Below are 17,712 nucleotides of genomic sequence, written 5' to 3'. Positions count from 1 at the left end.
ATAATTTGTATATGTCTTTTTTCAGATGTATGCATCTGTCACATATATCATCTCCCACTGAATTCTTGGCCTACTTTTTTTACTCTCTTAATGTTTTTTGATGAACAGAGCTTCCTAATCTTAATGTAGTTCAATTTGTCAATCTTTCTCTTTTTGGTTTAAACCCTTTTGTGTTTTTACCTATCTTGAACCATGAAGATATTTTCCTGTTTTTTTTTTCTTTAAGTTTTATTGTTTTATTTTACGTTTTTATACCTAGTAATCTACCTGAAATTGGTAGATTTCTTTTCTGTCTGTTGTGGGGTAAGGGTAAAGATTAGTTTTGGGGGTTTTTTGTTTGTTTTATTTTTTACGGATACCTAATTGATCCAGCATAGTCTGTGGAAAAAGCCATTACTTCCCCAACGTAGTGCAGTGTTACTTGTGTCATAAATCAAATGATGGTATATGTATAGGTGTGTTTCTTGATTATCCTGTTACACTGTTCTTGTTTTTTTCACTTCTATTGATACCACACCACCTTAATTAGTGTAATTAAATTTATAGTCTTAGCCCACTTCCATAAAAAAGAGTCCTGTGAATATTTTGATTAGAAATGCGCTGATTCTAGGGACGCCTGGGTGGCTCAGTTGGTTAAGTGGCTGCCTTCGGCTCAGGTCATGATCCCAGCATCCTGGGATGGAGTCCCACATCGGGCTCCTTGCTTGGCAGGGAGCCTGCTTCTCTCTCTGCCTCTGCCTGTGCTCGCTCACTCTTTCTCCCTCTCTCTCTCTGACAAATAAATAAAATCTTTAAAAAAAAATTTAAAGAAATGCACTGATTCTATAGATTACTCTGGGTAAAACTGGTACCTTTATAATACTGATCTTTCTAATTCTTAAATATGGTATATCCCACCATTTATTTAAATCTTAACTTGTATCATAATTATTCTATAGTTATCTGTGTGGTGTTGAGTGGTCTTGTACACTTTTCAATTTCTTACTAGGAACATGATGATTTCTGATGCAATTGTTAATGATAATACTCCCAAAATTCATAATTCTTTGTGTCTCAAATTCAGAAATGCAACTGACCTTATATCCAGCATTTTTCCTAAGTTTACTCATATTAATTTTAATAATTGATTAGAGATTCCTTTGGATTTTCTATGCTCACAATCATGTCATCTGTGAATGACAGTTTAAATTCCTTTCATTTCTCTCTCTCTCTTTTTTTTTTTTTGCTTTCTTTTACTGCCTAGGACTTCCCATATAATGTTAAAGGGAGGGGATAATAGAGATAACTCAAAAGGGAAAGCTCTCAATAATTTACCATCAAACAAAATGTTTGCTTTAGGTGTGTTTTAAAAAAATAGATACTCCTGGAGTGCCTGGGTGTCTCAGCGGGTTAAGCCTCTACCTTCAGCTCAGGTCATGATCCCAGGGTCCTGGGATCCAGCCCAGCATCGGGCGCTCTGCTCGGAGGAGAGCCTGCTTACCCCCCTCTCTCTGCCTGCCTCTCTACCTACTTGTGATCTCCATCTGTGAAAGAAATAAATAAAATCCTTAAAAAAAAAATAGATACTCCTTAGCAAATTAAGGAATTCCCCTTATGTTCCTAGAATGTTAAGAATTTTTGAAGAATCAGGAATGAAGAGTGACTTTTATTATAAAGTATGATGCATTTTTTCCTGAAAAAAAAAAACAAATACAGGGACGCCTGGGTGGCTCAGTTGGTTAAGCGGCTGCCTTCGGCTCAGGTCATGATCCCAGCGTCCTGGGATCGAGTCCCACATCGGGCTCCTTGCTCGGCGGGGAGCCTGCTTCTCCCTCTGCCTCTGCCTGCCACTCTGTCTGCCTGTGCTCGCTCGCTCTCTCTCTAACAAATAAATAAATGAAAAAAAAATTAAAAAAAAAAAACAAATACAGAGGCAAAGGATCTCAACATAATAAAGAACACACACACACACACACACACACACACACACAAACACACACAGATAGATAGGTAATAAGCCTATAAGCTTATCTCATGAGCCCACAAGCTAATCTCACCTCTTCTTCAACAAGGAGAAGCTGATAGTTTCTCCTCGAAGACTGTTTTCTTTCTAAGATCAGGAACAAGACAAGGATGCCCATACCTTACCACTTTTGTTCAACTTGGCATTGGAAGTCCTAGCCAGAGGGTGCCTGGGTGGCACAGTAGGTTAAGCTTTCAACTCTAGGTTTTGGCTCAGGTCATGATCTCAGGGTCACAAGATTGAGCTCCATGTCCGGGTCCATGCTCAGCTTGGAGTCTGCTTGAGGATTCTCTCTCTCCCTTCCTCTCCCTCTGCCCCTCCTGCTCCTGCTCTCTTTCTCTCTCTCTCTGTGTCTCTAAAATAAATAACACTAAAAAAAAAAAGAAAGAAAGAAAAAAAAGAAAAGGAAGAAATCCTGGCCTGGGGAATGAAACAAGGAAAAAAAGCACAAAACTAAAGGAGAATTTGAACTCTATTTGCAGATGATATGATAATATGTACAGAAAACCCCAAATATTCCACCAAAAACATCTTTGAACTAATAAACAAATTCAATAAAGCTGAAGAATATAAAATCAATATATAAAAATCTGTTGTTTCTATACACCAATAATGAACTATGAGAAAGAGGGATTAAGAAAATAATCCCACTTATAGCTGCATCAAAAAGGATGGAATGCCTAGAAATAAATTAAACCAAGTAGGTAAAAGATATATAAACTGTAAACTATCAGATATTGATGAAAGAAACTGAAGACACAAATAAATGAAAGGCTATTCCATGCTCATGGATTATAAGTGTTAACATGATTAAAATGTCCATACTAGTGAAAGCAATCTGCAGATTCAGTGCAAGTGCTATCAAAATTCCAATGGCATTTTTATAGAAACAGAAAAATAAATCTTAAAATTTGTATGGAACCACCAAAACCCAAATAGCTAAAGCAATCTTGAGAAAGAAGAAAAAAGCTATAGGTATCATACTTCTTGATTTCAAACTATTTTACAAAATTACAGTAATCAAAACAATATGGTAGTGGCATAAAAACAAACACAATGGGGGCGCCTGGGTGGCTCAGTGGGTTAAAGCCTCTGCCTTCGGCTCAAGTCATGATCCCAGGGTCCTGGGATCAAGCCCCACATCGGGCTCTCTTCTCCACGGAGAGCCTGCTTTCTCCTCTCTCTCTGCCTGTCTCTCTGCCTACTTGTGATCTCTGTCTGTCAAATAAATAAATAAAATCTTAAAAAAAAAAACTAAACAAACACAATGATGAACAGAACAGAATAGAGAACCCAGAAATAAACCCATGCATATATAGTCAATAAATTTATGAGAGAGGAGCCAATATAAAATGGAGAAAAGAGAGTCTCTTCATGAAACAGCATTAGGAAAATCAGACAGCAACAGGCAAAAGAGTGAAACTGGACCACTTTCTTACACTACATACAAAAATAAATTACAGGGGCGCCTGGGTGGCTCAGTGGGTTAAAGCCTCTGCCTTCGGCTCAGGTCATGATCCCAGGGTCCTGGAATGGAGCCCCGCATCAGGCTCTCTGCTCAGCAGGGAGCCTGCTTCCCTTCCTCTCTCTCTGGCTGCTTCTCTGCCTACCTGTGATCTCTGTCTGTCAAATAAATAAATAAAATCTTTAAAATAAATAAATAAATAAATAAATTACAAAATATGTTAAAGACTTGAGGAGTGCCTGGGTGGCTAAGTTTGTTAAGTGTCCAACTCTTGATCTCAGGGTCATGAGCTGGGCTCCAAATAAGACTTTAAAAACTAGATTAAAGACTTGAATTTAAGACCTGAAACCATAAAACTCCTAGAAGAAAACAAAAGCAGTAAGCTCCCTGTTACCAGTCTCTGGGTGATGATTTTTTGGATTTGACACCAAAAACAAAGGCAGCAAAGGGAAAATACACAAGTGGAACTATACATCAAACTAAAAAGATTCTGCACAGCAAAGGGAACCGTCAACAAGATAAAAGACAGCCTGCTGAGTGGGAGAAAAAATTTGCAAATCATGTGTTCTGATACAGAGTTAACATCCAAAATATATAAAGAACTCATACAACTCAATAGCCAAAAACCATGAACAATCCAATTTAAAAAATGGGCAGAGGAAGTGAATAGGCATTTTTCTAAAGAAGACATACAAGTGGCCACTAGGTACATGAAAAAGTACTTAACGTCAGTAATCATCAGGGAAATGCAAATCAAAACCACAGTGAGCTATCACCTCACACTTGTTAGAATGGCTAATATCAAAAAGACAAAAGGTAACAAGTGTTGGTAAGGGTATGGAGAAAAAAGAGAACCCTTGTGCACTGTTGGTGGGAATGTGAATTTGTACAGCCCGTGGAAACCAGAAGGGAGGTTTCTCAAAAAATTAAAAACAGTACTACCTTATGATCCAGCAACTCCACCTCTAGCTATATATCCAAGGGAAACAAAGTCACTATCCTGAAGAGATATCTTTACCCTCCATGTTCATTGCATCATTATTTATTACAGCCAAGTCATCAAAACAACCTAAGTATCCATGAGTGTATGAAGAGACATAGAAGATATGGTATTTTTGTACAATGGAGTATTATTCAGCCACAAAAAAGGAGGATATCTTGCCATTTATGACAACACAGATAGACCTTAAGGGCATTATGCTAAGTGAAATAAGTCACAGAATGATAACTATTATATATTATGTAGATTTCACATGTAAGTAATACACAATAAAATATTGTCAAACTCACAGAAACAGAATAAAGTGGTGGTTATGAGGGATTGGTAGGGGAGGGGAGAAACACAAAATGTGGAGATGTTGGTTAAAGGATACAAAATTTGGTCAATTAAGAGACAAAATAGTTGCATAGGGAAAGGAACTTGAGAAAGGGACTATAATACAATGAAGATGTGATCAGTAGGGGCGCCTGGGTGGCTCAGTGGGTTAAAGCCGCTGCCTTCGGCTCAGGTCATGATCCCAGCGTCCTGGGATCGAGCCCCGCATCGGGCTCTCTGCTCAGCGGGGAGCCTGCTTCCTCCCTCTCTCTCTGCCTGCCTCTCTGCCTACTTGTGATCTGTCTGTCAAATAAATAAATAAAATCTTAAAAAAAAAAAAAAAGATGTGATCAGAAGACAAAAGATCATTTAGAGACAGCAAATAATTTAGGTGAAAAAGAGGCAGAAGCTAAGGTTGAGGGAGTAGAGGTTGAGGGTGGGATAACTTAGAATACCAGGATGAATTGAGACAATGGAAGTCCTTAGAGGTTTTGGGTAGAGGCACAATGAAACCACTTTATAAGTTAAGGTTAATTCTGGTGTAGAACTTACCATGGAAAATATGGTAAGCGAAATAATGCAGGAATACCACTTACGAGTTTTTAGGAGTAATCTAGATGTACAGTGTTGGTGAGAGAAAGAGAAGAAAACATGGGAGAGTTTAAAGAAAGAACTGCTAAGATTTGAGGACGAAATGGATGTGAGGAGTGATCATGTTCAATTTGAACTTGTTACACTTGAGGAGATTAACCTACATTCAAGTGAGAGAGGTTCGTTTAGTAGATAGGTAGAGACACATGAGACAGAATTCAGAGAAAGGATTAGCATTAGTTATATAAATTTAACCAAATATCATAAAAACTATTTTTTATTATCTATCTTTCTTCTAAAGATTTTATTTATTTATTTGACACAGAGAGAGGAAAAGAGAGACAGTATAAGCAGGTGGAGCAGCAGACAGAAGGAGAAGGAGAAGCAGGCTCCCCGCTGAGCAGGGAGCTGGATGTAGGGCTCCATCCCAGGACCTTGGGATCATGACCTGAGCCAAAAGCATACACTTAACCAACTGAGCCACCTAGGTGCCCTTTTATTATTTACCTTTATTATTTAGTGTCTACCTTTACTAAACAATGGTATTAGTAATTTCTTTTCCTTTAAGGTTTTAGGTCAATAGATGATAAATCCAATTTTCTTCCTTAGATCACTAGATAATAATTTTCAAATAATAAAGAAAATAATAATAACTAATGTTTTTTGAGTACTTACTATATGCTAACCATTGTTCTAGGTACTTTACATATGTCAACATGTTTACAACCATTCTATAAGATATAATCACTACCCCCATTCACAAGTGAGGAAACTGAAACAGAGGTGCAGACACTTGCCTAATGTCACAGAGCTAGTCAGCTGCAGAGCCAAGACGTGGACTCAAGGAGTCTAGCTCTCCTCAACTACCACATACATAACATCTTGGCAAATAATCACACTAAAATGGTTTAGGTTCAATTCCCCTTTGGAAAGGTTTTAATATAAAATATACTTACTTGTAATGTATTTGTATCCCACACTTTCAGAGTTTTATCAAAGGAGCTTGAAGTAAACATGCCGGTGTCATGAGGATACCACTGTACAGTCTCCACACTGTATTTGTGAACATCAGGATGGTTTCTACAAAACAGCAATCAAAATTTAGAAATACTTGATTTACGTGTGTTTCAAAACTTATACTATACTAACAAGTAGCAGTCTCAAGTAGGACAATATGAATGGCCAAACCTAGATCACAGGCCTGCATCTCAGCTCTCCAGAGGAGAATGTCCAGGCACCTCTAGTTTCAGGCTTCCGTAGCGTAATGTGGAGGCTGGCTTCCTATGAAGGGTCATTAAATGGGAGCCTTCCTATTTCTGTAGTTGGGCCTGGAGGAATAAGCCAGCTATACTGAACCTCTTCATGGAAGGGGCACTGATTTTTCCATACTGGAAGAGACACCCTTTTTGATTTTGGATATGCTTTTCCCAAATAACCATTTTATCAGTATTATCATTCTTAGAATTGTTGAATGCCTCACATAGATAGTTCCATGGTATCCCATGCATTATTGCTTCTGACCAAGGAATTTACTCAACGTCAAAAGAAAGCAATTAATTGGTAGATGTCCAAGGCACCACTCTTATGTATCCCTTCACCTACAGAAGCATGATCTGTTGAAGAGTCAGTTATGATAGTAGCTATAATACACTACCTCATGAGGAAAACATGCTGTCCTAAAGGAAGCAGTATATGTTCTGAGCTGATGATAAATACAGTATATGTATCACTTTACTAAATTTTAATTCACAAAAACTGGTCATTAAGTAACCCTTATGAGACGATGATGGAAATTTGAACACCAAAGTGGTATTTAATATCAGGAATTATTGCGTGAGATAATAAAGTCTCTATTTTTAGAGATATAAACAATAATGAATGAAATAATATGCTTTTGGGACTTGCTTCAAAATAATCCTCAGTGGGTGGGTGGGGTTAGAGATGAAACAAGACTGGTCATGACTGATAGTTGCTGAAGCTGTGTGATGGGTACATAGTTCACTATACTACTCTCTCCTTTTGTGTATGCTGGAAATTTTCCATAACAAAATGAATAAACGAAAGTTAACAGAAGACTACTGAAATCCTACACAGATAGGACTATCATGGTTTCTGATTCCTAAAGGTGAAGGTTTGGATCAATACAGGATGAAGGACACTAAGCACTTGAATGAATGAGAACATGAAGTAAAGCCTTAAAGTTCTATGCTTTAGTTCTGGCATTGAGAGAGCTGCAAAAAGGGACTATGGGGTTTACCCATGATTCCTTTCTATGTCATGTATAATTTATATATTTTAACTGATTTCCATTTTCTTTCCTCTCGCTTGCCTCCATTATTTTATACAGGTTAAAAACAAACTGAGTCCATAGGTTGCATAATTCGATAAAAGATCATGTAAAACTAGTGGAAGAATGGACTTTATCTTGAACTGGAGCTGGATGTAGTAATTAAGCAGACTGAGGATCTATTACCTTTTGGGAAAGGGATGATTACATTTTGATTATATAGTGGATACTTGCCTTTTTGGTTGTGGAGTGGATACTTGGAACTTTTTTTTAAGTTGGATCCAAACTCCTCCTATTTGAGGGACATCTCCCTTATTTTACTGCTTCTTGTTACAGAAAGCTAGGGACTCCAGATATTTTCTTTCCCTTTCCCTTGGCAGTAAGGGCATGGATATATGGTTTAAACTTCCCCAAACCTGCCTGGGACTCTAAAACTCTAAGTAGGAATGCAAAACTCAGGGATATTTAACAATTATTCATAGTCTTGGAGTTGTGAGTCTGTGTTGGTGACATGTAGCAGAACCCAAACTAAATTGTTCCTGTGGTGTGACCCCGATTGTTTTCTTTGCCTTAGTTTCTTTTACCTTCCGCTCCTTTTCCACATTTGATTCTCTTACCTTCCCACCAGTTACTTGAGATACAAAATTTCTTTCCAATAAATTTCTGCTTAAAACAAGGAGAACTGATTTCTATTTGCTCCTAAAACCCTTCATGTATACCAAGATTTTCCAGTTATAGTAAAACAAATCTTTAATGTACTCATTAAAAATAAAAGCTCATTTATATTTTAAATTTAAATTTAAGAATAGAACAAAATATTATATTATTATCTTATCAGGTATGACCTGTTGTTCTCATTTACATTTAATGAGAATTTTGGTACAGAAAGGTGCCTAAGAACATACGCATTAAGTAAAGCAAAAATAAATATCAGCAAATATTCTAAGCCATATTAACTTAACAAAAACTTAAAGTGAAATTATTTTGTAAAGTTAGATTATCAAATCTTCAGATATAAAAAATGCTACTTTAACTCATTTTACAAACATGTTCACTGTATGCCCATTTACATTTAAAGTTATGCTTTTACAGACAGAAAGTGAATCCAAGAATGTCATGGTAAAACAAAAGATTAAAACACTAAACATTTACTTGACTTTAACTACCAGAAAAGTAGATCACAGTTCCTCAGGAATAACATTAGATAGCATGTGGTATATATGAAAATACTATTTTGATATATAACAAATTAAACGATGTTAAAATGTTATTTAAGATAAAAGAAAATAATGAATTAAATGAATTAATATGACTATCTTACACTTAAATTCAGGGGTTTTTTTTGGTACGAGTGCAGTGAGAGTATAAAATGGTATAAGCCTCTTAGAAACCAAGTTTCAAACTACTTAAGGTGCTCTCTTGTTGTGTACCAAGTGTCCCCATAATTATATTGTTTCACGGTGCAGTTACAATTTTTAACATGCTTTTTGAAAGACAGTATTTCATTTAAGACTCACAAAAAACCTTACAAGAATGAGAGGACAGGTATAATTTATCTCTAAAACAAAATAATCTGAGGTTCAGAGAAATAGTGTCCCAAATCTTTATTTCCAAAGTGAAGCATCAGAGCCAAGAAACAATTGCAAATCTCCTCCCAAATACTCCATGGACTTATGTACCTATTCTAGTGCTGTGGGAACAGCTTTAATACAGGGTGATTGTTGATATTAATGTTCATGAAGTTTTTCCTCTTGAAAGCATCTTCTCAACACCCTTTCTCCCCGTTACCTCAAAGCTGTGCTAAATATTGGATTGGATACAGGTGACAAGGAAGAATTAAGTAACCATTATGAACAAATTATAAGTCACAAAACATCTTTCTAGATGCTGAAAAATAATTCTCACAAGACTGGAAAGCCAGTAAAGAATAGTCCAGAGACTTAGGACAAAGAGAGGTATGTTAAGTTAGGCAGCTTTGAGTAGGTAGAGAGATAAGATGGTTGTGTACAGGTGTATATATGTATGTGTTTGGTGAGGGACTGCCAGTATATTTACTGTTTCTAGTCATTAATCTTTTTGTTCTATTTAATATCAGTTGAAAAATAAAATTTTTGTTTATAATTAGCTGGAAGACTTAGGAATAAATCTTATGCTAAGTGGTACTAAAAACTATGATTAGTGACTGCGGCATGCTAACTAGGTGTACAAAAAAAGGACATGATCAAAGGTTTTTAGTCTCAAGAAAACATCAAGGGATATCCATGTGAAATGTGACATTTGAATAATCTGCCTGAAACAATCATATGACTGCTATTTTCATGTTTTTCATTTAAAGCAAAAAGTTCATGAATTACATTTTTAATACACACCTGCCAACGGAACACACTGCTTTACATGTGTAATAAGGTTGTCTGCTGGAGTTCTCAAGATCATAAAGTACAATCACACCATCTGAACCACCTGATAACATGCTAATAATAAAAAAGTTCACATTAATTTGTCATTTTATGTACTTCATTATATACCTCTGAAAATTACTGATCCATAAACACCCAAATGTATTATGTCCACAAATATAATACAGAGTAAACCTTCATTAACAGAATTTTTAATAAAGTAAAATTCCTCAATCTAGTATTTGTAGAAGTAATATAGAAAGATTCGATCTGTGACCATTTAAAGTTCACCTTTATAATTCCAAAAAGGACAGTAAAAACAAGATGGCAAAAAATCTATCTTAATTAAGAAAGTAAAATATTATGAAGTCATTCTTAATATCTTTTTTTTTCTCTGATTCTTAATATCTTAATTAAAATTGTGATAGGGGCGCCTGGGTGGCTCAGTGGGTTGAAGCCTCTGCCTTCCGCTGGGGTCATGGTCCCGGGGTCCTGGGATCGAGCCCCGCATTGGGCTCTCTGCTCAGCAGAGTGCCTGCTTCCCTTCCTCTCTCTCTGCCTGCCTCTCTGCCTACTTATGATCTCTGTCAAATAAATTTTAAAAATCCTTAAAAAAATTGTGATAAATGAAAATGGTATCAGACCAGCTATTACTGATACTAGTTATCTGACTCTGGGCAAGTTACTTCACCTGTCTAAGCTTTCAAACATTTGTGAAATGGGGTGTATTTTCATCTAAGTCATCAAGATGATGTAAAGATAAAAGTTTTATCTGAGTTTTATACTGCCTCATAAAAAATAAAGGATTAATAAATGTTATATTTAATATTAAAAACACATTTACTCACTTTATTCAACTTTGACCACCTGAAATGTTAGGTGCTGCTAATACAATCTGCTAATACAATTGTCTGTAAGACAGGCATTGTTTATGTCTTTCAAGAGTCTACAATCTAGCAGAAAAGACAGATCTATGGGTTTATATATCTAAATGAAGAATTGCTATTTGTTAATCTTATTGTTCATAAGCAAAGCTCATGTTTCTGTCTCATCTGGTTCTCTGATTTTACTCTTTGGTAAATTCCTAAGAAAGGGCTAATGAGAGCAACAGCCCCTGAATTCTTATATGTTATTGACAATTTGTCTGTTCTTTTGTACTTGAAAATCAATCTGACTGGATATACAACCCTTGACTCACGTTTTATTTCCCTGAATATATGAGATAATAAGCTTCATTTCTTTGGGAATAAAGAAAGTTTAGTTTAGAAAGTTTAGTTTAGTTAAAATAGGATTTTCTTTCCCTTATATGTAGTTTTAGATCTTATTTATTTTAGGAAACTTTTCTTGGAGTATACCTTTAATATTGACTCTGTTCTCTTCCTTTGGGTTTCTTCTCTGGGAATTCCTATTAAATGTATGCTGGGTCTTCTTTGTCTATCTCCCACATGTGTCCCCATTTCTTGAATTCTTTATCTTTCTCCATTTCTCCTTGATTTTTAAAAATATCCACCTTTCTACCATCTGTTTCTAAGCTATTACCTCTTGTATTCATTTGCTTGTGTTCTTTATGCTTTAGTCTTCATTTCTGAAATATTTGCCATTTATTACTTTTTCTTGAGTTTGTTCATCTCATTTCTGAGTTTTCTTTTTTAAAGATTTTATTTATTTATTTGACAGACAGAGATCATAAGTAGGCAGAGAGGCAGACAGAGACAGAGGGGGAAGCAGGTTCCCTGCTGAGCAAAGAGCCCGATGCGGGGCTCGATCCCAGGACCCTGAGATCATGACCTGAGCCGAAGGCAGAGGCTTAACCCACTGAGCCACCCAGGCGCCCCTGATTTCTGAGTTTTCTTAATTCCAACTTTTTTCTTTCAGATCTTGTATCTTTTTAAAATGACACTTGGCTAGTTTTAAAATACTAGGTTAGCGTTCTCAACTATTTCATAGGTATATCTTTCTGGCACAGCTACACTGTCTAAAGGGGTATTACTTTGTCTCTTTGTTCTTATAATAATTTTGAATGGACTTTGATTCAAATCCTATTATTTTGCTCATATTTACATGAAATTAATTTTTAAAAACTTTTATAGAAAGGAGTCTTGGTTTAGAATAATATTTAAATTTTATATCTCTAGAATATCTTCCTTTTTTTTTTTTAAATAAAATTTTCAATACATTGCACCTCACTTTCAAAGGTTTCTTGGTTCTGTTTACCTCCTCAATTTTTTTTCCTGGGCCATCTTTTCCCTCTGTTTCTACTGTTCCTATACTGCTCAATTTGGATTCTATTCCAAGCAGTTTCTCCTCACTATAGGGTTTTGCCCTTTAGGAGATCTTCAGTTGATTAGCTGGAGAGATCATAGGGCCCAGAAAACTCCAGCCCCTTCCAGTCTTAATGTGAACCCCTTAATAATTGGGAGTATGTCATCCTCTCCCAGTGTTACCACTGTAGTCAAAACAGCTTGCTGACCTTTCAAGTAACGTTGGTTATTTTGGAGTTAGCAGGTCTACTAGATGTTCCACTGGTTTTCACTGTCTCTTCTGATATAGAAGCTGATACCACACAGATCTTGTAATTCTCAGTGATTTGTTCCCAGTCATCCATATTTTGTGGTTTTTGGTGATATCTGATCATTTATACTTGTTCTAAGTGTTATACATTAATTGTTTTATATTGCCCTCTTTAGTTTCTTTGTTACTAAAAGTGCAAGATAAGGAACTTGTGCCACAAATGAACACGATTCATTCTTCACTGAGAAAGTCATGCTGTTAAAAATAAATTGTGTGCTTAGTGATGTACTAAACTTACATTCTGGTACAAGCTCCTTATCTTGTTGTTAACCAGTTACAAAGGGTACATGAACCAAAAGTATGTCCAAGCAGCACTGATTTACAGACTTGTTTTAAGAAAAATTCAATACCAATTTGTAGGACAATAGGTTTATTTAAAAGTAATTCTTCAAAGTTCTTCACTGAAACAGTTCTAAAAATCTGATTGATGATGGATAGTAAAAAAAGACAGCAAGTAATGCCACGCTAAAGTGTTCACCACAAAACTTTTGTAGTTAACTAAGTATATATATAGGAAAATATTTATAAATTTTAACAACTACAATTTTTATTTTCATTGATAGAATCTTGCAGCTTGTTTGGGCACAACTATGAGTTACTTGCATATCAAAACATCAAAATGAGTTCTGAAAATACTTTTGCTTCCTATTTTAATTTTGTGAAATACTTTTTTTTTTAACCATGGCACTGCATGTATTCTTAATGCAAAAACAAAAAATCATATTCAAAGTGGACATTTTAACTGAATTTAATTTGTATTTATAATAATGACAGATGTTTCATCTTTGCTAGAATGGTTTCCAAAAGCTTTCCTTGGATTCTATTAATTGGGTGGAACAACTGAACCACTATTGGAAAGAAATGATTCTGAATTTGAAGGGTCTGTGAACAATGACATTATTTAACTGTGAGGTTATTATTCTGCTTATAGAGTAATCACAGTAAGAGATATAATTTCATGTTTTTATATGGACAAGAAACCTGTTATTAAAGATGAACAACAATAGCTTAGAAGAATTTAGAAGCTATCAAAGAAAATTCAAGCTTCACAGAATGATATGCAAATGTGCTTTATGCAATTGCACTTGTGAAAACATTACTTTCAGGGAGACTTCTTAAAATAACTCCTAACTTTGGAAATAAATGCTTCTTTACCAGATGTGCATATTCTGGTTTCTGTTCTGGTTTCAGTGATATCACTGAAACTCTCATGATGGTCAGTAAATATTAAAAAATATTTTGAGCAAATTATATGTGCACTGACTTTCTTAAGAAAAATATCAATATTTAATTTTCCATTAAACATGCATTTTGCTTTTTATTATTCTCTTTGCTGCCAAAAGGATTTAATGCAAAATACAAGTCTTGGCAAACAAGTGAAATAGTTATAGATTTCACCACGCAAAGATGAAAAGCACTGTAGTAAGAATCTTGACTTTTCTCAATATGTTCCGCAAAAAGACTCCTCAGCCTTTATTTCTCACACATATTTTATGCACATATAATTTGTAATTTCTCATATTTCTCATTGACTTGGACAACTGGTAGCCTACTGGCTTCATGTACTTCACAGGTTAGACAAATGATCTCTATTCCAAATGGTTGGCTGGAAAAGCACCACTGAATACCTTTTCCACCAGTACCCATGATCAAAAGAAATCAGCTATCCCTTTCTGTTAGTGTCATTATTTTATAAGCAAATGGCCCACAGCTGACCTTGAATGCGAAGTGCTATGTTGCATCTGGAAAAGTTCAGAACAAAGAAAAGAATTATTGCTGATCATCTTAGATTTAACCATGTGCTAAAGTGAGAATGTGTTCACTGTTCATGTTTCCCATATACTACTAGCTGGGACTATGACAGTGGCTGAAAATTAAAAAGAGAATTCTGTCAAACCTGTCTGGTTCATTTTAATGTAAATAACAGTAACACTTCATTATAATGTAAAAACTCTGGGGCAATGCCAAACACATGATACAACAAACTTCAGTTACTGTTATACTTGTTCTAACTACACACCACATGAAGCTTTTAGAAATTTCTTGTAAGAGTAATATGGGATCAAGATGTTTTAAGTGGGGGGGATGACATGTTCATATTTGCATTTTTCAAAGCACTCTGGCTGTTGTATGGACAATGGACTCAAAGGAGTAAAAGTATAGGTGATAATGCTTTTGATTAATAGGAGTAGAGGCAACCATTTATGATATGCCAGGTCCTATGCTAATCATGTTACACATAAAATCTCAATTAAATTACAACAAACTTATCAGGTAACTATTATTGTTAGCACTGTATAGCTAAGGCAAGTGAGGATTAAAAAGGTTAGGTCAGGGGCGCCTGGGTGGCTCAGTGGGTTAAAGCCTCTGCCTTCGGCTCAGGTCATGATCCCAGGGTCCTGGGATCGAGCCCCGCATCGGGCTCTCTGCTCAGTGGGGAGCCTGCTTCCTCCTCTCTCTCTGCCTGCCTCTCTGCCTACTTGTGATCTCTGTCTGTCAAATAAATAAATAAAATTAAAAAAAAAAAAAAAAAGGTTAGGTCAACTGCTGAAGGTCACTTAGCTGCTAAGTGAAAAGCCCAGGAGGAGGAGCTCAAATAAAGGTCTGGATTTCTACAAGCTTAATTCTCCAACATATAGTTTCACTTTTTATATTCTATTTCTTTTCCCATTAAACTCCTTCAGAATAGCAACTCTGTTTTAAATTGGTACCTAAAGCACATACCCTAGCACTTAAAAGCCCTCTGTATCAAAGGAAGTTCCATGTCGGTTACAATGAATATATTTATATAAAGTAGTTTGGAAATGTTTACCTGGCAACATTTTAAGGGTGTGATCTTATTTATTAAATTAGTAATGTCAGATTTATAATGCCACAATTTAGAAATTTTACTACTTTTTGTGAACCTTTACGTAAGTAATTTGAAAGCAAGATTTTACTACATCTCACTTTGAACAACAAAAAAAAGGCCGTTAAATTTATAAACTTACTATCTTGCTTCAACAGGTTCAATGTCAAGGGTGTTAACTCCACTGCCATGGATCCTTTCAACATCTCTGTCTTTGTTTAACTCCAGTCCCAAAACCCTTCAAAAAAAAGAAAAATGGAAAAGGGTGAAAGGAAAGATAAAACTAAACAATAATAAAGTAATTTAAGCATAAAAACATCCTTATTTCACCAAAATTACATGTAGTACAAAAACTGCAAGTAATGCTTAAATCTTCTACCACACATCCAAAGGTATTTATAGATTTACGGGATCCCTGGGTGGCTAAGTTGGTTAAGCTGCTGCCTTCGGGTCAGCTCACGATGCCCAGGTTCTGGAATTGAGTCCCACATCGGGCTCCTTGCTCAGCAGGGAGCTTGCTTCTCCCTTGGCCTGCCGCTCCCCCTGCTTGTGCTCGTACTCTCCCTCTCTCTGACAAATCAAAAAAATGGAGGGGCGCCTGGGTGGCTCAGTGGGTTAAGCCTCTGCCTTCGGCTCAGGTCATGATCTCAAGGTCTTGGGATTGAGCCCCGCATCAGGCTTTCTGCTCAGCAGGGAGCCTGCTTCCCCCTCTATCTCTGCCTGCTGCTCTGCCCACTTGTGATCTCTCTCTGTGTGTCCAGTAAATAATAATAAAATAAATAAAATCTTTAAAAAAAAGGTATTTATAGATTTTTAAAGACCTTACATGAGTTTTAAAAAAATACCAACAGGAACAATTACATGTAAAGAATTTCTCCAGGTACTTCATTACGGTTTTTTTTTTTTAAGATTTTATTTATTTATTTGTCAGAGAGAGAGAGAGAGAGAGAGAGAGGAGCGCACAGGCAGACAGAGTGGCAGAGGAAGAAGCAGGCTCCCTGAGGAGCAAGGAGCCCGATGTGGGACTCGATCCCAGGACGCTGGGATCATGACCTGAGCCGAAGGCAGCCGCTTAACCAACTGAGCCACCCAGGCGTCCCACTTCATTACGTTTTTATTAATGTATTTAGAAACTGAAATAAACTTTCATGAAAAGTTAAATTCTGATATCTTAAACTTAACTGAGGACACCTAGTGGACAAAAGCTTTAATTACAGTTTTTTTTTTTTTTTAAGATTTTTATTTATTTATTTGACAGAGATCACAAGTAGGCAGAGAGGCAGGCAGAGAGAGAGAGGAGGAAGCAGGCTCCCCGTGGACCAGAGAGCCTGATGTGGGGTTCGATCCCAGGACTCTGAGATCATCACCTGAGCTAAAGGCAGAGGCTTTAACCCACTGAGCCACCCAGGCACCACAAATTACAGTATTTTTTAAAAAATTCCCTGAAGTGTTTCTAGGCCTTAGGTAAAATACAATGAGTATGTTCAAACAAAAATTAAGCACACTTTTAAAAATCCAATTAACTATCTATAAAAAGATCATTAACAAGTACTCTTACAAATTAAGTTGAATGAAATTTCTTATATTACATAACTATAAACCATCATTATTCTGAAAAGGATATTAAGATTAAATGAGTTAATACATGAAAAGTGCTCATTACAATGACTAGTAAGTGCCCAGTGAATGTCTTATTAGAATGTCTTAGTCTTTTGGATGTTAAGGAACATTTACGTTAATTTAACTAGAATGATTTCTGAATTCATTACTGACCAACATGATGCCATCTATATGAAAAATTTCAGCTTATGCGTCAATTTAAAAAAAAAATAAAAATGCACAGTGCTAGAAAAGGTATAAATTGATACTTTTATGTCCTTACAGTAGCAGTATATAAACATTATAAACATTTTAATAATCATTTTTGCATATTAAATGTTTGATTTAAAGATATACAGAGGCCTTTGTTTTCACAAACAGTTTAGCCTTAGGTTCAAATATCCAGTCTAACACTTCCTACTTTTCTGACTTTGATCAGTAACAGTAACAGCTAATATTAAGAGCCTACCATTAGTCGACACTGTGATTAATAGTAAAATAAGTGTAATAAGTGTTAATCTGAACTGATAGATTTCCTAGGTGGTAGGTTATATTAGTAACTGTTCTTTCTGATTATAAATCTAAGACATAAGTAATCTGTCTAACACCATACATCTAATAGCTGGCCGAACTGGGAT

General features: G+C 35.8%; 1 protein-coding gene across 2 annotated transcripts in view; it reads right to left on the bottom strand.

Annotated features, from left to right (window-relative positions):
* The window catches only part of ERCC8 (ERCC excision repair 8, CSA ubiquitin ligase complex subunit), a 61,916-nt gene that overhangs the window by 36,142 nt on the left and 8,062 nt on the right, over positions 1-17,712 (bottom strand). Inside the window, exons 2-4 of one of the 2 annotated variants that reach the window (XM_080803356.1) lie at positions 15,618-15,713; positions 10,030-10,131; positions 6,330-6,453 (exon numbers count right to left, since the gene is read on the bottom strand). In XM_080803356.1, the coding sequence (XP_080659482.1) occupies positions 6,330-6,453; positions 10,030-10,131; positions 15,618-15,713 (322 nt within the window). The remainder of the gene's footprint in view (positions 1-6,329; positions 6,454-10,029; positions 10,132-15,617; positions 15,714-17,712) is intronic. The other variant, XM_080803357.1, reaches the window with a different exon arrangement.

The sequence above is a fragment of the Martes martes genome (genome assembly GCF_963455335.1).
Source record: "Martes martes genome assembly, chromosome: 5".
Classification (NCBI taxonomy): Eukaryota; Metazoa; Chordata; class Mammalia; order Carnivora; family Mustelidae; genus Martes; species Martes martes.
This window is presented reverse-complemented; position numbering and strand designations above follow the sequence as displayed.